Consider the following 24,551-nt stretch of genomic DNA (forward strand, 5'->3'; position numbering starts at 1 on the left):
CTGATCTCTCTACAGTTTTAACCCCCTTAGATTTATCTTCCTCTTTATTACCACAATACTGCATTCAAACCACTAACTTAAACTTTACCAGATTACACTCAAATTATCTGCTCATGTATCTACCTCACCAGATTCTAAGTTCTCCAAGAGCACAAGCTATGTCTTATCCATCTTTACAACCAAAGCACCAAATATGCTGCTGACACAAAAACAGCACTTAATGAATATTTCTAGTAAAAAATTCAGATATGTAAAAATTATACCAGAAATTAAGTTGCTATTATTAGTTTTAACATGGTGAGCAGATCTTTTTATTGTAATTAATAATGTTGTCAACTTTAACATAACTAACTTGACATTTTCTCTAAAGTTTATACGATGCAGGTAGAATTTGTGCTCTCCAAAGGATGTCAATAATTCTTGGATTTTTTATTTTCATGTTTTGTGTCAAGTGATGATGCACAATAACATGGTTATTGTAGAAAAGACTAATTAAAAGTAGTTTTGAGCTATTTCTTTAACCTTCCAATTTCAATTTCTACGCACTTTTTAAAACATGATTCCTGAGAAATAAGACAAATAAAAACGTTTCTGCTGGTTATAAAATATTATGATGAAACAGACATCTTTCTTTAAATATATAGCTAACATTTATGAATTTGAATTTTTCTTTTTCTCTTTTGAATTAGTTTTCTGTTCTCAAGGTGCCAAGCCTATCCCCATAGGTGTCTGCATTTTTACTATATTGATGTTAAGAATCAACATTACTACTCTAGAAAAACCGCACCATACCTCAGGGTTTTTTGTCACTAAAATCACCCTAATCCAACACCTTCCAAGAATTAAAGGATAGGAAATGAGTTTCCGGTTCCCTGGGCCTCACACTTCAGTTGACTTAAAAAGTCAAAGTATACTTTGAAAGAGTGAAAACTGTAATGAGTCAGAACCATGAAAACCACACTTGATTAGCAAAGCTGTTGGGAACCAGAAAGAAGAACATTACAATTCAAAGGAAATTCATCTTCGTAGCAACTCAGTTATTGTCATATAGTTGCTTTACAGAGAAAACCACACCATACAACTCAAAGACCTCCTCCCCAACTTGCGCCGGAAACAGATGCATGCCAGGTTTCCTTCAAGTCTGCAGAGCAAAGCAAGCCCACAGTTGGTGCAACTACCCCGGTTAGAGGACAAAACACATGTGGGACATGTGTCCCTATGTTCCATTTCTCACCTCACTCTCACCTTTATCTAAGTATACTCTTTGTGATCTTAAACAGAATGACTTCTCACCAAATGTGCAAACTCCTGGTTGGGGGAGAGGGCACCTCAATTGAGAAGCTATCCAGGATAGTCTCATCCACCAGAGGGCAGAGAGCAGAAGCAAGAAAAACTACAATCCTGCAGCCTGTGGAACAAAAACCACATTCACAGAAAGATAGATAAGACGAAAAGGCAGGGGGCTATACACCAGATGAAGGAACAAGATAAAACCCCAGAAAAACAACTAAATGAAGTGGAGATAGGAAACCTTGCAGAAAAAGAATTCAGGATAATGATAGTGAACATGATCCTGGACCTCGAGTAAAGAATGGAAGCAAAGATCGAGGAGATGCAAGAAATGTTTAACAAGGAACTAGAAGAATTAAAGAACAAACAAACAGAGAAGAACAACACAATAAACGAAATGAAAAATACACTAGAAGGAATCAATAGCAGAATAACTGAGGCAGAAGAACGGATAAGTGACCTGGAAGACAGAATGGTGAAATTCACTGCTGCAGAACAGAAAAAAGAAAAAAGAATGAAAACAAATGAAGACAGCCTAAGAGACCTCTGGGACAACATTAAACACAACAACATTCGCATTATAGGGGTCCCAGAAGGACAAGACAGAGAGAAAGGACCCGAGAAAATATTTGAAGAGATTATAGTCAAAAACTTCCCTAACATGGGAAAGGAAATAGCCACCCAAGGCCAGGAAGTGCAGAGAGTCCCATACAGGATAAACCCAAGGAGAAACACACCGAGATACATAGTAATCAAATTGGCAAAAATTAAAGACAAAGAAAAATTATTGAAAGCAGTAAGGGAAAAATGACAAATAACATACAAGGGAACTCCCGTAAGGTTAACAGCTGATTTCTCAGCAGAAACTCTACAAGCCAGAAGGGAGTGGCATGGTATACTTAAAGTCATGAAAGGGAAGAACCTACAACCAAGATTACTCTACCCGGCAAGTATCTCATTCAGATTCAATGGAGAAATCAAAAGCTTTACAGACAAGCAAAAGCTAAGAAAATTCAGCACCACCAAAACAGCTTTACAACAAATGCTAAAGGAACTTCTCTAAGTGGGAAACACTAGAGAAGAAAAGGACCTACAAAAACAAACCCAAAACAATTAAGAAAATGGTAATAGGAGCATGCATATTGATAATTACTTTAAACATGAATGGATTAAATGCTCCAACCAAAAGACACACAAGACCCATCTATATGCTGTCTATAAGAGACCCACTTCAGATCTAGGGACACATTCAGATGGAAAGTGAGGGAATGGAAAAAGATATTCCATGCAAATGGAAATCAAAAGAAAGCTGGAGTAGCAATACTCATATCAGATAAAATAGACTTTAAAATAAAGAATGTTACAAGAGACAAGGAAGGACACTACATAATGATCAAGGGATCAATCCAAGAAGAAGATATAACAATTATAAATATATATGCACCCAACATAGGAACACCTCAATACATAAGGCAACTGCTAGCAGCTATAAAAGAGGAAATCGACAGTAACACAATAATAGTGGGGGACTTTAACACCTCACTTACACCAATGGACAGATCATCCAAACTGAAAATTAATAAGGAAACACAAGCCTTAAATGACACAATAGACCAGATAGATTTACCTGATATTTATAGGATATTCCATCCAGAAACAGCAGATTACACTTTCTTCTCAAGTGCGCACAGAACATTCTCCAGGATAGATCACATCTTGGCTCACAAATCAAGCCTCAGTAAATTTAAGAAAATTGAAATCATATCAAGTATCTTTTCTGACCACAACGCTATGAGATTAGAAATCAATTACAGGGAAAAAAAAAAACGTAAATAAAAGAAACACATGGAGGCTAAACAATACGTTACTAATTAACCAAGAGATCACTGAAGAAATCAAAAAAGAGGGCTTCCCTGGTGGCGCAGTGGTTGAGAGTCTGCCTGCCAATGCAGGGGACACGGGTTCGAGCCCTGGTCTGGGAGGATCCCACATGCCGCGGAGTGACTAGGCCCGTGAGCCACAATTGCTGAGCCTCTGCGTCTGAAGCCTGTGCTCCGCAACAAGAGAGGCCGCGATAGTGAGAGGCCCGCGCACCGCGATGAAGAGTGGCCCCAGCTTGCCACAGTTGGAGAAGGCCCTTGCACAGAAACGAAGACCCAGCACAGCCATAAATAAATAAATAAATAAATAAATAAATAAATAAGGCATTAATTAAAAAAAAAAAAAGAAATCAAGGAAGAAATCAAAAAATACCTAGAGACAAATGACAATGAAAACACGACAATCCAAAACCTATGGGATGTGGCAAAAGCAGTTCTAAGAGGGAAGTTTATAGCTATACAAGCCTACCTCAAGAAACAAGAAAAACCTCAAATAAACAAACTAACCTTACACATAAAGGAACTAGAGAAAAAACAAACAAAACCCAAAGTTTGCAGAAGGAAAGAAATCATAAAGATCAGAGCAGAAATAAATAAATAGAAACAAAGAAAACAATAGCAAAGATCAATAAAACTAAAAGCTTCTTCTTTGAGAAGATAAACAAAATTGATAAACCATTAGCCAGACTCATCAAGAAAAAGAGGAAGAGGACTCAAATCAATAAAGTCAGAAATGGAAAAGAAGTTACAACAGACACCGCAGAAATACAAAGCATCCTAAGAGACTACTACAAACAACTCTATGCCAATAAAATGGACAACCTGGAAGTAATGGACAAATTCTTAGAAAGGTATAACCGTCCAAGACTGAACCAGGAAGAAATAGAAAATATGAACAGACCAATCACAAGTAATGAAATTGAAACCGTGATTAAAAATCTCCCAACAAACAGAAGTCCAGGACCAGATGGCTTCACAGGTGAATTCTATCAAACATTTAGAGAAGAGCTAACACCCATCCTTCTCAAACTCTTCCAAAAAATTGCAGAGGAAGGAACACTCTCAAACTCATTCTATGAGGACAGCATCACCGTGATATCAAAACCAGACAAAGATACTACAAAAAAAGAAAATTACAGACCAATATCACTGATGAATATAGATGCAAAAATCCTCAACAAAATACTAGCAAACAGAATCCAACAACACATTAAAAGGATCATACACCATGACCAAGTGAGATTTATCCCAGGGATGCAAGGATTCTTCAATATACACAAATCAATCAATGTGATACACCATATTAACAAATTGAAGAATAAAAACCATATGATCATCTCAATAGATGCAGAAAAAGCTTTTGACAAAATTTAAAACCCATTTATGATAAAAACTCTCCAGAAAGTGGGCATAGAGTGAACTTACCTCAACATAATAAAGGCCATATATGACAAACCCACAGCAAACATCATTCTCAATGGTGAAAAACTGAAAGCATTTCCTCTAAGATCAGGAAGAAGGCAAGAGTGTCCACTCTTGCCACTATTATTCAACATAGTTTTGGAAGTCCTAGCCACGGCAATCAGAGAAGGAAAAGAAATAAAAGGAGTACAAATTGGAAAAGAAGAAGTAAAACTGTCACTGTTTGCAGATGACATGATACTATACATAGATAACCCTAAAGATGCCAGCAGAAAACTACTAGAGCTAGTCAATGAATTTGGTAAATTTGCAGGATACAAAATTAATACACAGAAATCTCCTGCATTCCTATACACTAATGATGAAAAATCTGATAGAGAAATTAAGGAAACGCTCCCATTTACCATTGCAACAAAAAGAATAAAATACCTAGGAATAAACCTACCTAGGGAGACAAAAGACCTGTATGCAGAAAACTATAAGACACTGTTGAAAGAAGTTAAAGATGATACCAACAGATGGAGAGATATACCATGTTCTTGGATTGGAAGAATCAATATTGTGAAAATGACTATACTACCCAAAGCAATCTATAGATTCAATGCAATCCCTATCAAACTACCAATGGCATTTTTTACAGAACTAGAACAAAAAATCTTAAAATCTGTATGGAGACACAAAAGACCCCGAATAGCAAACGCAGTCCTGAGGGAAAAAAATGGAGCTGGAGGAATCAGACTCCCTGACTTCAGACTATACTACAAAGCTAAAGTAATCAAGACAATATGGTACTGGCACAAAAACAGAAATTTAGATCAATGGAACAGGATAGAAAGCCCAGAGATAAACCCACGCACCTCTGGTCAACTAATCCATGACAAAGGAGGCAAGGTTATCAATTGAGAAAAGACAGTCTCTTCAATAAGTGGTGCTGGGAAAACTGGACAGCTACATGTAAAAGAATGAAATTAGAACACTCCCTAACACCATACACAAAAATAAACTCAAAATGGATTAGAGATCTAAATGTAAGACCAGAAACCATAAAACTCTTAGAGGAAAACACAGGAAGAACACTCTTTGACGTAAATCACAGCAAGATCTTTTTTGACCCACCTCCTAGAGTAATGGAAATAAAAACAAAATAAACAAATGGGACGTAATGAAACTTAAAAGCTTTTGAAAAACAAGGGAAACTACAAACAAGAAAAAAAGACAACCCTCAGAATGGGAGAAAATATTTGCAAACGAATCAACGGACAAAGGATTAATCTCCAAAATATATAAACAGTTCATGCAGCTCAATATTAAAAAAACAAACAACCCAATCCGACAATGGGCAGAAGACCTAAATAGACATTTCTCCAAAGAGGATATACAGATGGCCAAGAAGCACATGAAAAGCTGCTCAACATCACTAATTATTAGAGAAATGCAAATCAAAACTACAATGAGGTATCACCTCACACCAGTTAAAATGGGCATCATCAGAAAATCTACAAACAACAAATGCTGGAGAGGGTGTGGAGAAAAGGGAACCCTCTTGCCTTGTTGGTGGGAATGTAAATTGATACAGCCACTATGGAGAACAGTATGGAAGTTCCTTAGAAAACTAAAAATAGAATTACCATATGACCCAGCAATCCCACTACTGGGCATATACCCAGAGAAAACCATAATTCAAAAAGACACATGCACCCCAATATTCAATGCAGCACTATTTACAATAGCCCGGTTATGGAAGCAACCTAAATACCCACTGACAGATGAATGGATAAAGAAAAAGTGGTACATATATACAATGGAATATTACTCAGCTATAAAAAGGAACGAAATTGGGTCATTTGTTGAGAAGTGGATGGATCTAGAGACTGTCATACAGAGTGAAGTAAGTCAGAAAGAGAAAGACAAATATCGCATATTAACGCATATATGTGGAAACTAGAAAAATGGTACAGATGAACCGGTTTGCAGGGCAGAAATTGAGATACAGATGTAGGGAACAAACGTATGGACACCAAGGGGGGAATGCAGTGGCGGGTGGGGGTGGTGGTGTGATGAATTGGGAGATTGGGATTGACATGTATACAGTGATGTGTATAAAATTGATGACTAATAAGAACCTGCTGTATAAAAAAATAAATAAAATAAAATTTAAAAAAAATACACACTACTATATATATAACCAACAAGGACCTACTGTATAGCACAGGCAGGTATACTCAATATCTTGTAATAACCTATAATGGAAAAGAATCTAAGAAAGAATATTTATCTATCTATATATACATATATATATATATATATATATATATATATCACTTTACTGTACACCTGAAACTAACAGCACTTTGTAAATCAACTATATTTTAATAAAAATTGAAAAAAAAAAAGTCCCCCAAAATAAATAAATAAAGAAGAGATCCAGGAGCTTACTAATGAGTTATACATTCCTCTTTTGTTTCCTTGGGTTTTCTAGTAGCTAAGTGCAAAATTGTCACCTAACAAGAGGGATTTGGGGAAATTAAATAGGTCAATTTCAAAATGACTAGAACCTGATGATGGCCTAGTGTGGTCCTGAGAAAAAAGCAAACCCAAAGTTGTTCATTACACTTTATTGCTACCATGTAGTCTTCATCAACTAGCATCCCGTTTCTTTTTTTTTTTTTTTAATTTTTAAATTTTTATACAATTTTTAAAGATTACTTTCCATTTACAGTTATTACAAAATATTGGCTATACTCCCCGTATTATGCAATACATCCTTGAGCCTGTCTTACACCTAATAGTTTGTACCTTCCACTGCCCCACCCTACCTTGCCTCTCCCCCCCAACTGGTAACCACTAGTTTGTTCTCTATATCTGTGAGTCTGCTTCTTTTTGTTATATTCACTAGTTTGTTGTACTTTTTAGATTCCATGTATAAGTGATACCATACAGTATTTACCTTTTTCTGACTTAGTTCACTTAGCGTAATGCCCTCCAAGTCCATCCATGTTGCTGCAAATGGCAAAATTTCATTCTTTTTTATGGCTGAGTAGCATTCTATTGTATGTGTGTATATATATATGTATATATATATATATATATATATATACATACATTTATAATATATATATTTTATATTATATACCACATCTTCTTAGCAACCCATTTCTAACTTAAGATTAAAGAATAGATCTTTGTCATATCATGTCCTATTTATTTAAACCTGTTTCAGTATGTTTTTACCCCTCAGTTATAAATACCAGGATATTTTCACTAAAGTGACTTTTTCCTAAGATATGTTTTGCAGTGTTTGTTTTCTCTATTGTTTCTAATAGAAGCTTTCACTTCCAAACCCTGAGAAGCAGCCTTTGATAACTGGCATTGCCAACCTTGGAATGATTAAGATCAAAGGTTGAATCGGCGAGGGATAGGGGCAGAGACTGGGAGTAATAGTTTCCACATATTTACTTGTGGTATTCATCTTTAGTTCACACAAGAAATTAAGAAATTAGCAAATGAGGTGCATTGCTCCTGTGCTTCCCAGCATTTGGAAGAAAATTTTGGAAAATCCAAAGTCTAAGTCAGTCCGAGGAGGTGCCTTGGGTCAATATAAGGCAGCTCTTGATCTTGGAAAAGGTTTCTACTTTTTGTAAGCTCTAAGAGATGCTTTGTTTTTTGTTCCCTCTTTGAAAAATCTACTTTCGTTCTATATTTTTTAACATTTTGACATATCCAGAAACACTTATCAACAGTACATTTTGTTTATGAAAACAGTATATTTTGAATAATAGTCCATGAGAACTGAGTAACTCTTTTGAAGAACTTCTCAGGCTCTGAGGACCTTGCCTAAGTTAGATTGGACAAATATCATACAAACCCATTCTGCTTTTTCTAATTATTTTTGTTCTGGTGTATCCCTCAGGTCAGACTTAACACACAGTTTCATTTTTCTGAGAAAGTTAAGAAGAGAGCAACAAGAAAACAGATTGGGTTGACCCCAAGTTCACTATAATTGAAAATAAATTTATGGGCTACAGAAAGAAAACTAAAATAAAATCTTGTATTTTTTTCCTAAGCCTCTTAAAATGAAATTTTTCCTCTTTTATAGAGTTTATGTATTTCTCTTTTTCTCTCTGTGTATGTGTGTGTATATACTTACACATATATACCTCTATATCTATGAATATTGATACTCACACACATAAAAACATCTATAACTCTGAATATCTATCTAACTAACTAAATGGGTAATAGGTACATAAATGAAAGAGAGGAAAGAAACAAGGAAAAAAGGAAGGTAAGGAACTAAACATGAAGTAAGAGTTGTAGGTTACCCAGGTCTAGAGCTAGACAACAGGGATATTAAAATAATCAATCTATTGCTTTTATTTTACACAGGAGAAAATCATGCCTTAAGGAGGCTGAATGCCATACCCACAGCTATACTGCTCAGCACTAGTAGAATTTGATTAATGATGGGCTTCTTAAAGGTTTGATTTAAATCCCGCCAATTTTTGATATCTATATCTGCCTTCTCTAAAATTTCTCCCAGATTATGTGAGTGAGTCTTGATGTCCTTTTTACCTACTAAAAAAATGTTGTTCCTGCATTTCTGGATATTAGGCATTTGGTTTGTATGGCAGCTACAACTTACTTTACTTTGATATTATATTTTACAACTGTATTAACTAAACTTTCACTCTTAATTTGTCATCTAGAATATCTATCAAATACCAAACAAATTGTGTCCTTTCTTGTGTTTGTAGGATCAATGTTTTGGAAGAGGGGTTGAAGGTCACTTAGTTCCTCTTCTCGGTACAAACCATCTCTACAATGAATAAGTCATGGAGTGGACTTCTTAGTCTTCTCAGATCTTATCGAGCCTTTGCAATGACTTCCCACTTCTCTCCAGCCTCACCTTGTGCCCCTCTCCAGCCGCTGCTTTCTACTCTCTAAACTCTTCTTTTCAATAGACAATATCTAAATGATAGTCTTCTTCTTTCACTCCGAATAAAAATCAAAAGCCAACATGTTCACTTTCAAAAGCCTTCTGTGACCTGCCCCATTATCGCCCCACCCCCAGACATACAGACAGGCTTCTTTGCTGCTCCTGGAAGATGCCAGGCAAACCTCTGCTTGTTGTTCCTTCAGTCTAGACAGCTCTTCCTCCCCATAACCACAGGGTATACTGCCTGGCTTCCTTCAGAGCAACCTTCAAATGTCACCTTCTCAGTGAGACTTTCCCTGGGCACCTGATCTAAAATTTCAACACTCCCTGGGCCGTACCGCTGCCACTTTCTGTGTGCTTCCTCCGCTTTATATTCTCTCCTTAGTGCTTATCTCTGATGTAGCATGGATCCAACTTGCTCATCTCGTTTATTCTCTAAAGTAAAAGGCAAGCTCTCTGGGGTCAGGCATTTTGGTCCATTTGGTCCACCTCTGTCCACACACAGCCCAGAATAGGGCTTGACACTATTAATAAATATTTGTTGAATAAAGGAACAAGAAACTTAAGTTCTTTTCCTCACTGCATTCAGCAGTTGTTTAGTTAGAAAATACAACTTATTGAAGATTTTTTGGCTATGTGTTACACAGCATTTTATTCTCATTACTGATAATCCAGACAAGTTTCCTTCATTTAAGGAGGGCCTATGAGAGAAGGTTAATATTTAAAAAATATGAATAATGCAAAGGGTGTGAAACAAATTAAGTAATACTCTGAACTCTATTTACGGGGTTTACAATAGGTTTTTATTATGCTTTGTGGTGTTGCTACTTCCTACTACTATATAATAAATAACAGCTCCATACTACATCTAATAATGAGTGAAAAATCGTTCCCTTTTAGCCGCCAGCTCCAGAAAGTGGCATACCCTTCACGGGAAACCCCTGGTTTGTCCTGTCTGTTTTTACTGTAATTGTTTTCCTGTCTCTCAACACTGCAAAAACTTGCTTAAGAGCTGAACTGTTGGTTAACCTACCTCGATGAATCAACTCAGGCAACTGGATTAATTGCGAGCTGAGCTTTATGTGAATAGTTGGTCTATGTTTCATGCTCTCCTGACCTGAAAGACCAAAAAAAACTAACCAGAAATGTCCCAGGCTGAGGGTGGGAAAAGAGCAGATTTCTGTTCTGAACCACCTGGGACTTTGGATGACTTCCACCTTTCCAGAGGTACAGCTAAATAAATGAAAAGCAATTCAGAAACCAGTAGATAATTTTAGTATAAGATGGTGCACCAAGGAGCTGAGCAAATCAATTATATTAGGGTTATCTTCCCTGTAAGGTCGTCAAAGAGTCCTGTTCCAGAAACGGCCTAGGAGAGAGTTGTGGTTTGCTTACATTTGACAGATTCCCTTTATTCCTTCTTGGCATCTTTGAGAACAGGCCCATCCAGTTTCATCTGCAATGTTTTGTTCTCCTTTCTAAAGCAAAGATGGTAACATTTTATGGGAGGCCATTGTCGGTTCTTAACCGGAAAGGCTCATTAATATTAAACTATCTGCCAAGATTACCTTGTTTTGGTCATTCCTGAGAATCCCTTCTTGCCTTCAAGAAGGACTGATTCCCTCTGGGTAGAGGATTATGATAGGAAACTGTGAAAATTAAGTATTTAGGGGGAACAGCACAAGGCAAGTATGGCTCTCACTTCATACTACAATTTGGACTTTATAGTAGCTTAAAAATTCAATAAACTTAAATTCCTGAGGCTATAATGCTGAAGTTAACTTTTCTGTTAACTTTCCAAATTTAGAACTCTATACCCATACATATAAAAAATATATATTTATACTATTACCGTGAATGTAACTCAATTTTAAGAACAGTACACATTTTTCTTTGAAACAGACTAAATCAAAATTCATAGCTATTATTACGTTCAATAATAATTTTGTTGCTAAGAACTCTGAAACCACATGTTATTAACTTGGGCTTAATTTAGTAATGTGCCATATACACAACCGGAATCTTATATACTCTTCATTTTAGGTCTTGAAATAAAAAGCAGTATCCATATTACAAGCGTGATGACTTTGACCAAACTCAGCCTTTTCCTAGGAACACAGCCTCTAGCTTTTGTTTAGGGACATTTCACCTGCTTTAGTAGTTTTCAGATAATGAGATAATGTATTGAGTGGAAAACTCTTGGAAGCTAATTTATTGTGACCAGTTGAACAAACACACATGTACACACCCTCTAGGACTGCAACACCCGGATCACAATTCAGAAGGAACACGGGGAAAAAAAAAAAATTGGCAGACAGACATTACTCTTGATGTCTCTGAGGCTATTTCACCTCCGGACGGACACAGAAATGTCCTATCGCTTGCCTGGCTTGCCTCACGAAATGACTTCTCCTTAAATGAAACTCTAAACACATTATGATGATGAATTGTTTTTGTTTTTTTGTTTGTTTGTTTTTGGGGTTTTTTGGAGATACAGATGGAAGGAAATTGACATTGCTGTGCTAGGTTCTTCTGTAATCCGAACCAGCTGTTGGATAGGCAAGGGCCAAAGTAAAGAAAGACAACCAGCTAGTTTTTTGATGACGTCCGCGTACCCATCATGTCTGCACCTGGATCTCGGTGGAAGCCGCCCGCCTACTGCGCTCACACCCAAAACCAGGCTCCAGACCCGGCTCCCTCGCCGCGAGCCCGCGACTCCTCATTCACGTCTCACTACCTTTCCGCAGGCGAGCCGCCCAGCAAACCCCGAATTGGTGGGAGCACATTCCAGCAATAACAGCCCGGCTTCCCCAAACTCACCAGCCTGCGAAGTTTCCTCGGCGGCAAGAGGTGTCAGGTTTCAGAGGTTTCCTGCCCCTTTCCCAAGCCTTTGGACTCCTGGGGTCCGACACCAGCAACGACCCGAGATCTGCCTTCCAGGGCGACAGTCCTGGGGACAGCTCCTATTTTTCCAACCTGTGGCGCTGGATCGGTCCAACGCCGGCCGGTTCCCAGCCCCTGCCAGTCACGACTGCAAGTGGCAGGACTTGTAGCACCACCCCTGAGTCCGCGGAGACCAGGGATCTGGAAGGTTTGTGTGAGAAGAAGGCGTGTCTCCCGGTCCTAAAGCGGACGTGCGGAGCGCACCTCAGGCTAATCTTGGTGGTGACTCAAAGGCGCTCGGCTTCTGGTTCACTTCTTTTCACTGCAGGGCTCCAAGCCCTAGCAGGCAGCTCATTTTCAGTCCTTTATTTTTACGTGTTTTCTTTGATTTCTCTTTTTCATAGAGCCCTGGGCACTGGGAGAACTGCTTCCAATGCATTGCATTTCTCTCCTCCGGGGAGATGTCTCATTAACTAGAGAGAAAGCAAGGAACTGCTAGTGGAGAGCAAACAAAGGCTTCCGGAAATAAAAGGGCTTAGAAGGAAACCCGTGTTTTAAAAGTTAGGATCTGTTAATATGAATACATTAATCAGTATGCACCGCCCAAATCTTTGCCTCCTAAAGTCATTTCAGAGATACGAAGGTTAGTAAATAGGGGTCATGTCTATGAGATCAGAAGAAATCAGGAGCACATACATTCACTGAACAAATCTTTATTAAGTACCTACTATGTGGCCGACCCTGTTCTAGACACTTCGGATTCATCTGTCCACAACCAAGATCCTGGCTGGCTCTCTTGACGTCACATTTCAGACAGACTCTGACATCCCTGATGTATAGACTGATGGTAACAGTAAGAATCCAAGGTTGAAGACATATAATAGCAACTGATTTTTTCCACTGTGAAGAAAATCAAAAAGTTCCAAATATGTTGCTTGCATTCGTGTTGGTAAACGATGAAGTGACTGCTAAAATGTTAATTGTTTGACCCAGTTCTGACAAGGTGCCTTAGAGACAATCTGAGAGGCACCGATATCAGCTATGGATCATTTCCTGGAGAAGTGCTATGGGAGGGGTGTGAAAAGAAAGAACCTAAAACCAAAACCAAATGTAAATAAACAAACAATAGCAAAGCAGTAGAGAAGAGGAGTGTTGGAAAAAACATTTGGTTTCACAGGAATCTGTCTATTCTACTAGGAAAATATGGGAGAAGTTCTATTTTCTGTGCCTCAATGTTCTTATCTTGAAAATGGGGATAATAATATGTCTTTCTTCATAGGGTTATTGTGAGTAAATGAGTTCATATCAGCAAAGTGCATAGAACAGCACCTGGCACAGTAAAGTATATATATTGGCTATACTTATTATTTTGGTAGCACTTATCTACTCCATTCCTCCAAAGTAAGGTCCGATTCATAAAAATTATTCTGATCTACTGTGAAAAATTACTGGAGGTTTGGGTTGTAGATTTTCAAAATACATATGCTGGGAATATACATTTATAGTAAATCTATTTTGCACCATCAGCAATATTTTTATTGCTGTGTGTATCTATGGGGCCTGAGAGAGATAAAAGAAATACATAAACAAGTTTGACTTTATTCCTTTTTTTTTTTTTCTTCCTTCCTCTTCCAAATCTTTATTTATTTATTTATTTATCTAGGGCTGCGTTGGGTCTTCGTTTCTGTGTGAGGGCTTTCTCCAGTTGCAGCAAGCGGGGGCCACTCCTCATCGTGGTGCGCGGGCCTCTCACCCTCGCGGCCTCTCTTGTTGCGGAGCACAGGCTCCAGACGCGCAGGCTCAGCAGTTGTGGCTCACGGGCCCAGTTGCTCCGTGGGATGTGGGATCCTCCCAGACCAGGGCCCGAACCCGTGTTCCCCGCACCGGCAGGCAGACTCTCAACCACTGCGCCACCAGGGAAGTCCTATTCCTCTTTTTATAGCACATTAATTTAAAATGATTCTCTGTACACGATATAAAATGGTAATGTGTATTCTTCACCTAGTTTATGTGTTCACTTACATTAATCCTAGTAGCTATTATTTCCCATACTCCACAGCTTTTATAATGCCATTGTCCATAGATCATCTCATTTGATTTTCACAATATTGCTTTGAAAGGGGCAAGGCGTCTATTATTTTTTATTGTCCCCATTTTTAAGAATGAAGAAAGTGAGGTTGAGGAAGTCCCAGCAATGTGCCGAGAATCACAAAGGTCCATGAATGTAGAACTCAGGTCAGCTGGTCTGGAAGGCAGAGCTCACAGTGGTCAGGACACCGTGCTGCCTCCCTTCTGTTTATGGACAAAGTTCCTGTTGGGATAAAGTCTAACACACACGTTTATTGTCTGCTCTCTTTGTCACCCTTCCCTTCCCCGGAGAAGTAAGTGTGTCAGCTGCCTCGTAAGGTTAACTCTTGCAGGGACAACTCTCCTGGAGTCACCTGCCACAGAAATCCTGTGTTTCTGGTTCCAAGGCTCAGAGGTACGGGTGTTACATGGTGATGTTATTCAGCTGCTGGAGAGGGTGGAACTTTTCCTTCCCTGTGGGCAGAGGGTTCCAAGGAGGAGACGGCAGTGGGAGAATATGAGCAAAATGATTCTTGGCCACTTTGACCAGAGATAGAGCAGAATAAAAGACCCTGGAAAACCATGAAAACAAGGTGACAGCATCCTGTGTTGTAATAAAAAATAAATGTCTTTCTGCACCTGGAGTTTACATAGCACAAATTTGATAGACGTAATTTCTGTCAATAGTTTTATCACTGAATAAACACAGCACTGAGGTAAACGGATATATAAATGTACATGGGTGACTTCTAGTTAAAAATGGTAAATTGATCACATGTGTTTCATCTCCCCTTCCCCAAACTCCTCTGACACAAGAATAAATACATTTTTATATGTTATGAAACCATAAAGACAAATAAAAGGGAGAAGAGAAATCAAGAGACAAAATAAACTGCATTGGATGATTTGGAAAAACCTACGTCAGATGGAGGCTGGGTAACTGATCTGGAAGAGGATGAGTTGGACACTGCATGCCTGTAGGAGGGCTGATGGATGAGAAGCATTAATTCCCTGTGTAACCTGGGAGGCTCACGCCTAGGAGGCGGAAATACCACCAGAGAAGGAGGCCAGCTGGTGGGGTGAACACAGGGGTTTGGTTAGACGTCTGTATTCAGGATGCTTGGACCCAATGTTCCCTTCCCCACTGTTGTGCAATCAACCAACCATAAGTCCCTCCATCTGCTCAACCCAGCCTCCAGGAGACTGGAGGTTTATTTTCTGGAGAAAGTAAACTAGAGTAAATTGTGGTTTAGCAAGATGAACTGAACACATGCATTTTTACTCTGCTCCTATAGAAAATGAATTAAAAAGAAATGTACCTTCAAGACAGTAAAAAAGGGCTTCCCTGGTGGCGCAGTGGTTGAGAGTCTGCCTGCCAATGCGGCGGACACGGGTTCGAACCCTGGGCTGGGAAGATCCCACATGCCGCGGAGCGAGTAGGCCCGTGAGCCACAATTACTGAGCCTGCGCGTCTGGAGCCTGTGCTCCGCAACAAGAGAGGCCGCGATAGTGAGAGGCCTGCGCACCATGATGAAGAGTGGCCCCCGCTTGCCACAACTAGAGAAAGCCCTCGCACAGAAACGAAGACCCAACACAGCCATAAATAAATAAATAAAAATTTAAAAAAAATTGTTGCCTAAAACTCTGGACCACAAAATGAACTAGAAATAGCTCCCTTTGCCATTAGGTACTCCCCAAATCTGTTATCCATGGACTTGCTCAATTTCCAATACTTTAAAAAAAAAGACAGTTAAAAAAAAAAACCTCTCGAAATTGAAAATATACTCAAAATTTTACAAATTTGAAAGATGGGTTATAAGATGAAATGTCCAGGAAAATAAATTCTTTAATTAAATAATTAAACACACCAAGACATATCATTCTGAAATAATAGAAGCCCAGGAATAAAGAGCAAAAGACATCTTCCAGAAACATAAAGCAGATCACATACAAAGGAAAAGAAGAAAAATTTCATTATATCTTGATGCTATGTATACAATAGATAACTAATGAGAACCTACTGTATAGCACAGGGAACTCTACTCAATGCTCTGTGGTGACCTAAATGAAAAGGAAATCCAGAAAAGAGGGGATATATGTATACGTATAGCTGATTCACTTTGCTGTACAGTATAAACTAACACAATATTGTAAAGCAACTATACTCCAATAATAAAAAAAAAGGTGACAGTGGCAAAAATAAAAATAAATAAAAAAATAAACCAAAAAAAAGAGCAATGCATCCAGAAGATTCTTTAAATGCCTTCACAATTTATAAATGAAATTATTTTGAAATGAGAATTGTGTACCCATACAAAATGTCAACCAAGTGTGATTAAAGATATTTTTAGACATATAAGGATTCAAAAATGCATTTCCTTTACTGTTTCTAAGGAAAGGTCCCCCAAACAAGCTTATAAATCAAGAAAGAGGAAGAGATGGAACTCAGGAAATGAAGGTCCAACACAGGAGACAGTGAAGTGAATTCTCCAGAACAACAGGACTAGAGAGAAGCAGAAGGCTGGATTGCAGAGGGAAAGTCTCCAGAAAAAAAAAAAAAAAGAAAAAGAAAGTAATTACTTAATGTACATGTACATTTGAAAAATCTTTGATAACGTCCGTGTAGTGGAGACTGGAAGTGCTCATTCGATTCCACATTCTCTTTTTCCTGTGCACCCCACTGGCTTTCAATCCTTAGCCCTTTGCCATTAAGAAGGCATGTAACAACAAATGGTGTGTGCACAGCAGTGACATACACCACTTCCAGGCCATTCCCATAAAATGACCTATGACATCCTCCATGCTTTCCTTCTTTCCTTATTAGCATCCAGACACAAAGACTAAGTGAAGAGCTCTGAGGCACTAGAAGACATTAAAGTTCTGAGATGAAAGATATTTGTGGCTCTGAATGATTTTGTGGCATAGAAACCCTAACTGCCACACGTTGGGCTGTGATACGAGCAAGAAATAAACTTACACTGAGATAAGCCACTGAGATTTTTAGGAGTTGTTTGTTAAAGCAGTTAGACTATTCTTTTTTTTTTTTTTTTTGGCTATGCTGCGCGGCATGTGGGATCTTAGTTCCCAGACCATGGATGAAACCATGCCCCCTGCAGTGGAAGCATGGGGTCTTAACCACTGGACAACCAGAGAAGTCCCGCAGTTAGACTATTCTGATTGTTTCAGTTTGAAAGATCATTTGGGAGCATTTATGAAAAATTTATAGTAGGTACAAAGTATACTAAACAAATTGACAAAATGATATTAATAACTCCAGGAAAAACAAAAGGTTATGAGAAAAGAAACAATAATAATATAGCACTTCTTTCAAATGTGAATATAATCAGAATAATGGTTAACACTGACGAGAGAGTAACCATAAACTACAACATAGCTGCATATGGAGGGTGGGCATAGGGAAAGATGGTATATGTATGTGCAAGACAATTAAATTCTCAACTATTATAACATAGTCAATAAACAATGTGTGAAATTGCTAAATAAAGAAATAGTAGGATAAGCAAACCATTTAGAAATACACATGTAAGTATTACAATAAAAATCCACTAAAAGAGTCAAATGTTTTCCTGTGGGGATTGAAACTGGGACTTAAGAGGGAATCTGTGCTAGTTTTTAAGAATTTGAACACCCTTTTTTTGAACACTATGAGATATTTTACCTTAATAAAAATAAAAATAATATTAGTTTTAAAATATACATAGGAAAACAAAAGATATGTGTTCAATAGAGAAAACATTACAATTTATTATTAAAGTATTTGCATATTTTTTGCATAATAACCTATGAGCAACGGAGAAATTGAATTTAAGGTGCAGACTGAAGATAGATTTGAGAGATTTGCACAGTCATTTATTCACTCAACAAACATTTATTAAGTAACATGTGCCTGATACTTGGGGATATCAGGCACGGGGGGGATAAAGTGGAGAACATGAAGGAAAAACATAAGGTACTCTGAGAAAATAAGCATGTTAAAGCTTTAAAGAACAAATACATTTGGTTTCTTCTCTCTTTCCTAGGTGACATGAGCCACTGACTTAACTTTTAGGGTAAGATATTGCCTTTCATCCTTCAAAATACTCTTAAAAATTGCCATCTTGTCTCTCGAGTTGAACCCCACGCTGATGAGATCAGAGGTTTCCTAACTCACCCCACTCCTGGGATTGCAGTGAAAGCTTTGCCAGGTAGTCACACAAGGATTTGCTTCCACCCTCTGCTGATTTGCGGTTCATATGATGTCGTCTAATCACAAATAAAAATCAACCCCTTCCCAGTTTGAGGAAACCCCACAGCATGGCTCAAAATCACAAACCTGGTCTCCCAGGTCATGCTAGTTTTCCTAACTACTTTTAAAGATATAACATCAAGGAATATATATGCTTAAGTGAAGTTTTACTGGCAAATTACTTTAAATGTGTAACATATCAAGACCTATTTTAGGCATCGAAGTGGACCTGTTCACATAATTATATGTACAGCATCTATTCTACGTTGAGGTCTTAACTTCCCCACTTCTAATTTCATTTTGGCTCAGTTTCTTAAAATGTGAAATGGACATGCACTGGAACCTTATATGGAAATTATGTAACTTAGTCTAATTCTCTCTTTTTATGTTAAAGGAACATTCTGTAAGAAAGGAACAAATGGTTTGAGTAATGCTTGCATCTAGACAAAAAACAAAAATTGCTATAATTATGGACAAAATTACAATTATAAAACTTAAATCAATTTATCAATTGATTAAGGAGAAATAAATTCATATTAATAAAATTAATAATTTTATTATTAATGAAAATAATAATTAATTCATACTAATAAATTCATATCATAAAAACTAAGCATTCTTTTCTATAATGTAGAAAAAGAATGTAATGACAATATATATACATACACATAAATATAGTCATATATCTACATATATAATTGCATGTGTGAACATAAGTATAGTCCTTTACAAGCTCATGTAAAGTACATACGTATATATGCTTAATGCTAGCTTTATAGTGAGCTACAAAATAAAATGTCATATGATCCTACTGTATAAGTGTAAACAACTGTATGGTGATTCCTTCATTTTCCCAAAATATGTTATCAAAAAACAGTGTTCTTCCTCACAACTTTTGCTACTTTTTAACTGCAAACACTTCAGATTGTGATGCCATACACTTAGGAATAATTAAATCTGTCTTAAATTCTTTTGTCTGCCTTTTAACAAATTATCAGGTAATTTGTCCATGCATCCAAACTAACATTGATTGATGTAATTTCAGGCAAATATGTCTTTTTCCCAAAATACTTTTTTGATCAAATTAAAGTTCTTTCATGAATGTTCCGTTATAAGAGATCTATAATGACATCAATATAAGATAAACTTTTTTTTTTTTTATAAAAAATCTGCATCATCTTTATTTTGCATACTTTAATTTCAGAACAAAACAAACAAAAAAACACAATACACAACATTCAAACCCCATGTCAAATGTGGAAAGGAATAGGGCTTGAGGCCCTTATATCCTGCCTTGGACAGAGGGACAGAAATAAAACCACTAGACATCAGCAGAAGGAACCAAGTGCGCCAAGGCCACTGGGGCTGCTGCTGGGGGAGCCATGGGGACACTATACAGAGGGAACAAAGTCTGCAGGTAGAAATTCCTAATCTACTTCTTCCATGCGAGAGGCATCCTCATCACCCTCAAGGGGAGGGATCTCATCAGGAACAGCAGTACTGGGCTCCTCTGCTGTCACTTCATCTTCATCAATGCCCAAGCCTAGCTTGATCATGCGGTAGATGCGGCTGGAGTGGGTCTGGGGATCCTCAAGCGAGAAGCCGGAAGAGAGCAGTGCAGTTTTGAACAGCAGCACCACCAGGTCCTTGACAGCCTTGTCATTCTTGTCTGCCTCTGCCTTCTGCCGCAGGGTCTCCACAATGGGGTGGTCAGGATTGATCTCCAGGTGCTTTTTGGCCATCATGTAGCCCATGGTCGAGTTGTCCCGAAGTGCCTGGGCTTTCATGATGTGCTCCATGTTGGCAGTCCAGCCATAGGTGCTCGTCACGATGCAGCAGGGTGAAGACACAAGCTTATTGGAGATTGTCACCTTCTCCACCTTCTTATCCAAGATCTCTTTCATGAGTTTGCAGAGGTTCTCAAACTTAGCCTTGCTCTCCTCCATCTTCTTCTTCTCCACCTCATCCTCAGGCAGCTCCAGGCCCTCCTTGGTAACCGAGACCAGACTCTTCCCATCAAACTCCTTGAGCTGCTGCACACAGTACTCATCGATCGGCTCTGTCAGGTACACCACCTCGAAGCCCCGCTTCCGCACTCGCTCCACAAATGCAGAGTTGGCAACCTGCTCTTTGCTCTCATCAGTGATGTAATAGATGGACTTCTGGGTCTCCTTCATGCGAGACACGTATTCTGAGAGAGAAGTCATCTCATCTCCAGACTGGGAGGTGTGATAGCGCAGCAGCTCAGACAGGCGTCGCCGGTTAGTGGAGTCCTCATGGATTCCAAGCTTTAGATTTTTAGAGAACGCCTCATAGAATTTCTTGTAGTTCTCCTTGTCTTCTGCCAGCTCCGAGAAGAGCTCAAGGCACTTCTTAACAATGTTTTTGCGAATGACCTTCAAGATTTTGCTCTGCTGGAGCATTTCTCGGGAGATGTTCAGGGGAAGGTCTTCAGAGTCAACCACACCACGGATGAAGTTGAGATATTCTGGTATTAATTCATCACAGCTGTCCATGATGAACACACGGCGGACATAGAGTTTAATGTTGTTCTTCTTCTTGTTGTTCTCAAAGAGGTCAAAAGGAGCCTGACGAGGGATGAACAGCAATGCTCTGAATTCCAACTGACCTTCCACAGAGAAGTGCTTCACTGCCAAGTGATCTTCCCAGTCATTGGTAAGGCTCTTATAGAACTCTCCGTATTCCTCCTGGGTGATGTCATCAGGGTTTCTGGTCCAAATGGGCTTGGTCTTGTTCAGTTTTTCCTGATCAATGTATTTCTCCTTGATCTTCTTTGTTTTCTTTTTCTTATCTTTGCCACTATCATCCTCCTCATCTGAGCCCACATCTTCAATCTTAGCCTTCTCCTCATCATCTTTATCTTCCTCTTCTTTCTCACCTTTCTCTTCCTCTGCCTCATCATCACTGATTTCCTTCTCGCGTTCCTTCTCCAGATAGAGTGTGATGGGATAACCTATGAACTGTGAGTGCTTCTTCACCACTTCTTTGACCCGCCTTTCTTCTAAGTACTCTGTCTGATCTTCCTTAAGGTGGAGAATCACTTTGGTACCCCGCCCAATGGGCTCACCATGGTCAGCACGTACAGTGAAGGAACCCCCAGCAGAAGACTCCCAGGCATACTGTTCATCATCATTGTGTTTTGTGATCACAACCACTTTCTCTGCCACTAGGTAGGCAGAATAGAAGCCAACACCAAATTGCCCAATCATGGAAATGTCTGCACCAGCCTGAAGAGCCTCCATAGATGCTTTAGTACTAGACTTGGCAATGGTTCCCAAATTATTTACAAGATCAGCTTTGGTCATGCCAATGCCTGTGTCTACCAGAGTCAGGGTGCGCTCCTGGGGGTTGGGGATGATGTCAATTTTCAGCTCTTTACCACTGTCCAATTTGGAAGGGTCTGTCAGGCTCTCATAACGAATCTTGTCCAAGGCATCAGAAGCATTACTGATCAAATCCCGAAGAAAAATTTCCTTGTTGGAATAGAAGGTATTGATAATAAGAGACATGAGTTGGGCAATTTCTGCCTGGAAAGCAAAAGTCTCCACCTCCTCCTCTCCATGGTGCACTTCCTCAGGCATCTTAAAGAATAAGAAACGCAGATACTAGAGAGCTGAGCGGGCAAGGACTGCCTCAATCTCACTCGCCACAACAGGGGTGCACGGGGGTGACTCAAGAGCAAACATCTCTTTTTTAAGGTATATTTTGGGAAATGATGTTCGTTATGTTTGGTCATATATGATATTAAAAGATAATTTGCAAAAATAACAATTAGCAAATGAAGATTTGGTGATAGCCAAGAATCCCATGCTAACTGATTACTTTTTAAAACTATATTTTTAAGAAATAGTAAGACTGTCTTATTAAACAATCTTACATTATAATTACATGAAATATCATCTAATTTATTTTTGTAATCAGTATGGTAAAAGTTTATATACCCATAATAATTTTTATTATATTTCTAAGATATATTTAAATGTCCTATTTCCAAAATAACATGAAAATTTTAAGTACCATAGCCATATATTATTTCCTGAAATATGCATTGCTGCCATAACCACTAAGTAGGTTCCCATTCTGTGGAATTTTTAGCTACATATTTTATTACTACTGTAGATTGAAGGAATGGAAGAAAATCTTTGTGTACTTCATATAAAATATATATTTCATTAGAACTATTCAACTTATTTTAAATAAATTATAAATAATTTATTTTTATAGTCATATATTTAGTGTGAGTCTCGGGAGAGAAGACTCTCTCTTTACCAGTTTTAAAAGAACTGGTAAAAGAACATGATCAGAATGAAGATACAACAGCTAATAAGAACTTCTCACTTTCTTGCATTTCTCCACCTGTAAAATGTGGTAAATATTAGTCATCTTCTTGGTATATGGCATTCAAACCCCTTTTTTGTTTGTGAGGTCTTCTCCAATTCATGTCTTGGTGAGAGTCCCCTATAAAAGCCAAAGGGGTCGGATACTCATGACAGGGGTGGCAGTATGCAGGGTCTGGATGCAATAGCATTGAGTGGTTCCCATGGTGGTGTTGTAATTACATGATCGAATGCTTTTAGGCTTATAACTCTAGTTCTATGCCAGCATGCCCTGGAGCGGGGACAATGAAATATCAAACCTGGGAAAAGCAATGTTACAACTTGCTTTGATTTAGAACAAGAATTCTAAATCAAAAAGCTTGACATTCACTCCATAGTTAGCCAAAAGACATTTGTGATGATTCTTCTTTGATCTTACATGTTAGAAACTGGGATTTAAAATAATTTGTTCTGTTCATAAAAATTTCATGTCTGACACCAGTATAGGTGTCCAAAGAATGAATGTTTATTGAATGAGTCAATAAATAAATGAATCTGTTCACTACCTTGACATCCTTAGCTAGGAAGTTTTCAAAAAAAAAAAAAAAGCCGTTGTGGGGGAGTGGGGCAGAGAAGAGTCTCTTGTCCATCTGTCCTTTGTATTTCATCAAGTCTTACTTTTCATAACTGAAATATTAAGAGTTGGAAAAATTGATTTGTGAAAATGATTCAAGGAACTCTATATCGGACTCTCAAAGTAAACGTGATTTGAAATAAAAGGGTTCATAGCAAATTAAGGAAACTCCTTGAGGCATCATGATACAAATGTGTACATTTTTTTCAATGAAAATTAGAAAGAGAGACTTTGACTCTCTCATTTCAGTTATTATGACCTTACGTCACAACTAAAGGTAAACATATTGGCAACTCCCTCTCCTACTATTTAACGTTAAGATAAATAAATCACAGAAATGCCTTGGCTATTGCTGGGAACCCTCAGCCTTGACTCATTCCATCAGTGACAAAACTGGATCTGTAACAATCAGAAATGCACGGCCCAACTTGCATTTAATGATCTAAGATCTTTTAACATTGGTCATCACAGTTTGGAATCTGCTTTCTCCAACTAATGGCAAGTGATTGCAAGTTTTCTCATCTCTTCTTCCTCCTTGAGACTATCACTGTAAAGACACAAATATTATCCTTCAAGCTTCTCTGTTTTAAAGTTAGGAATTAAATTAAAATGAAATGTTTGCTGAAATAATTCATTCAATTATTAATAACCACCCAATAAGTTAGAGAAAAAATTTAGTATATAGCTCCACATATGGTCATTCCTCAGTTGTTTGGGGATAACTATATTTACAGATTGAAAAATAGCACAAATAAAGCCTTTTGATAACACTGGAAATTTGTAAAGTATGTCAAAGTTGAATACAATTCCTGACCCCATAACTCCATGACCCCATGATTCACGTAGTTCCAACTAT

General features: G+C 38.2%; 1 protein-coding gene and 1 pseudogene across 10 annotated transcripts in view; both read right to left on the minus strand.

Moving 5' to 3' along the window:
• The window catches only part of RAB27B (RAB27B, member RAS oncogene family), a 169,295-nt gene that overhangs the window by 52,759 nt on the left and 91,985 nt on the right, over positions 1-24,551 (minus strand). For 3 of the 9 annotated variants that reach the window (XM_082416660.1, XM_082416666.1, XM_082416665.1), the window contains exons 1-3: positions 12,349-15,816; positions 11,097-11,177; positions 10,924-11,006 (exon numbers count right to left, since the gene is read on the minus strand). The exons of 1 other annotated variant lie outside the window; for it this stretch is intronic. In XM_082416660.1, the coding sequence (XP_082272786.1) occupies positions 10,924-10,925 (2 nt within the window). In that variant the 5' untranslated portion in view covers positions 10,926-11,006; positions 11,097-11,177; positions 12,349-15,816. Of the gene's footprint in view, positions 1-10,561; positions 10,585-10,923; positions 11,007-11,096; positions 11,178-12,348; positions 15,817-24,551 lie in introns of those variants that run through there. 5 more of the 9 variants (XM_082416670.1, XM_082416668.1, XM_082416663.1 and 2 more) reach the window with 4 other exon arrangements.
• On the minus strand, positions 19,904-22,421 carry LOC309639391 (heat shock protein HSP 90-beta pseudogene; annotated as a pseudogene). The gene has a single exon. The product of its transcript is annotated as a heat shock protein HSP 90-beta pseudogene (transcript).

The sequence above is a fragment of the Balaenoptera physalus genome (assembly GCF_965194825.1).
Source record: "Balaenoptera physalus genome assembly, chromosome: 12".
Lineage (NCBI taxonomy): Eukaryota > Metazoa > Chordata > Mammalia > Artiodactyla > Balaenopteridae > Balaenoptera > Balaenoptera physalus.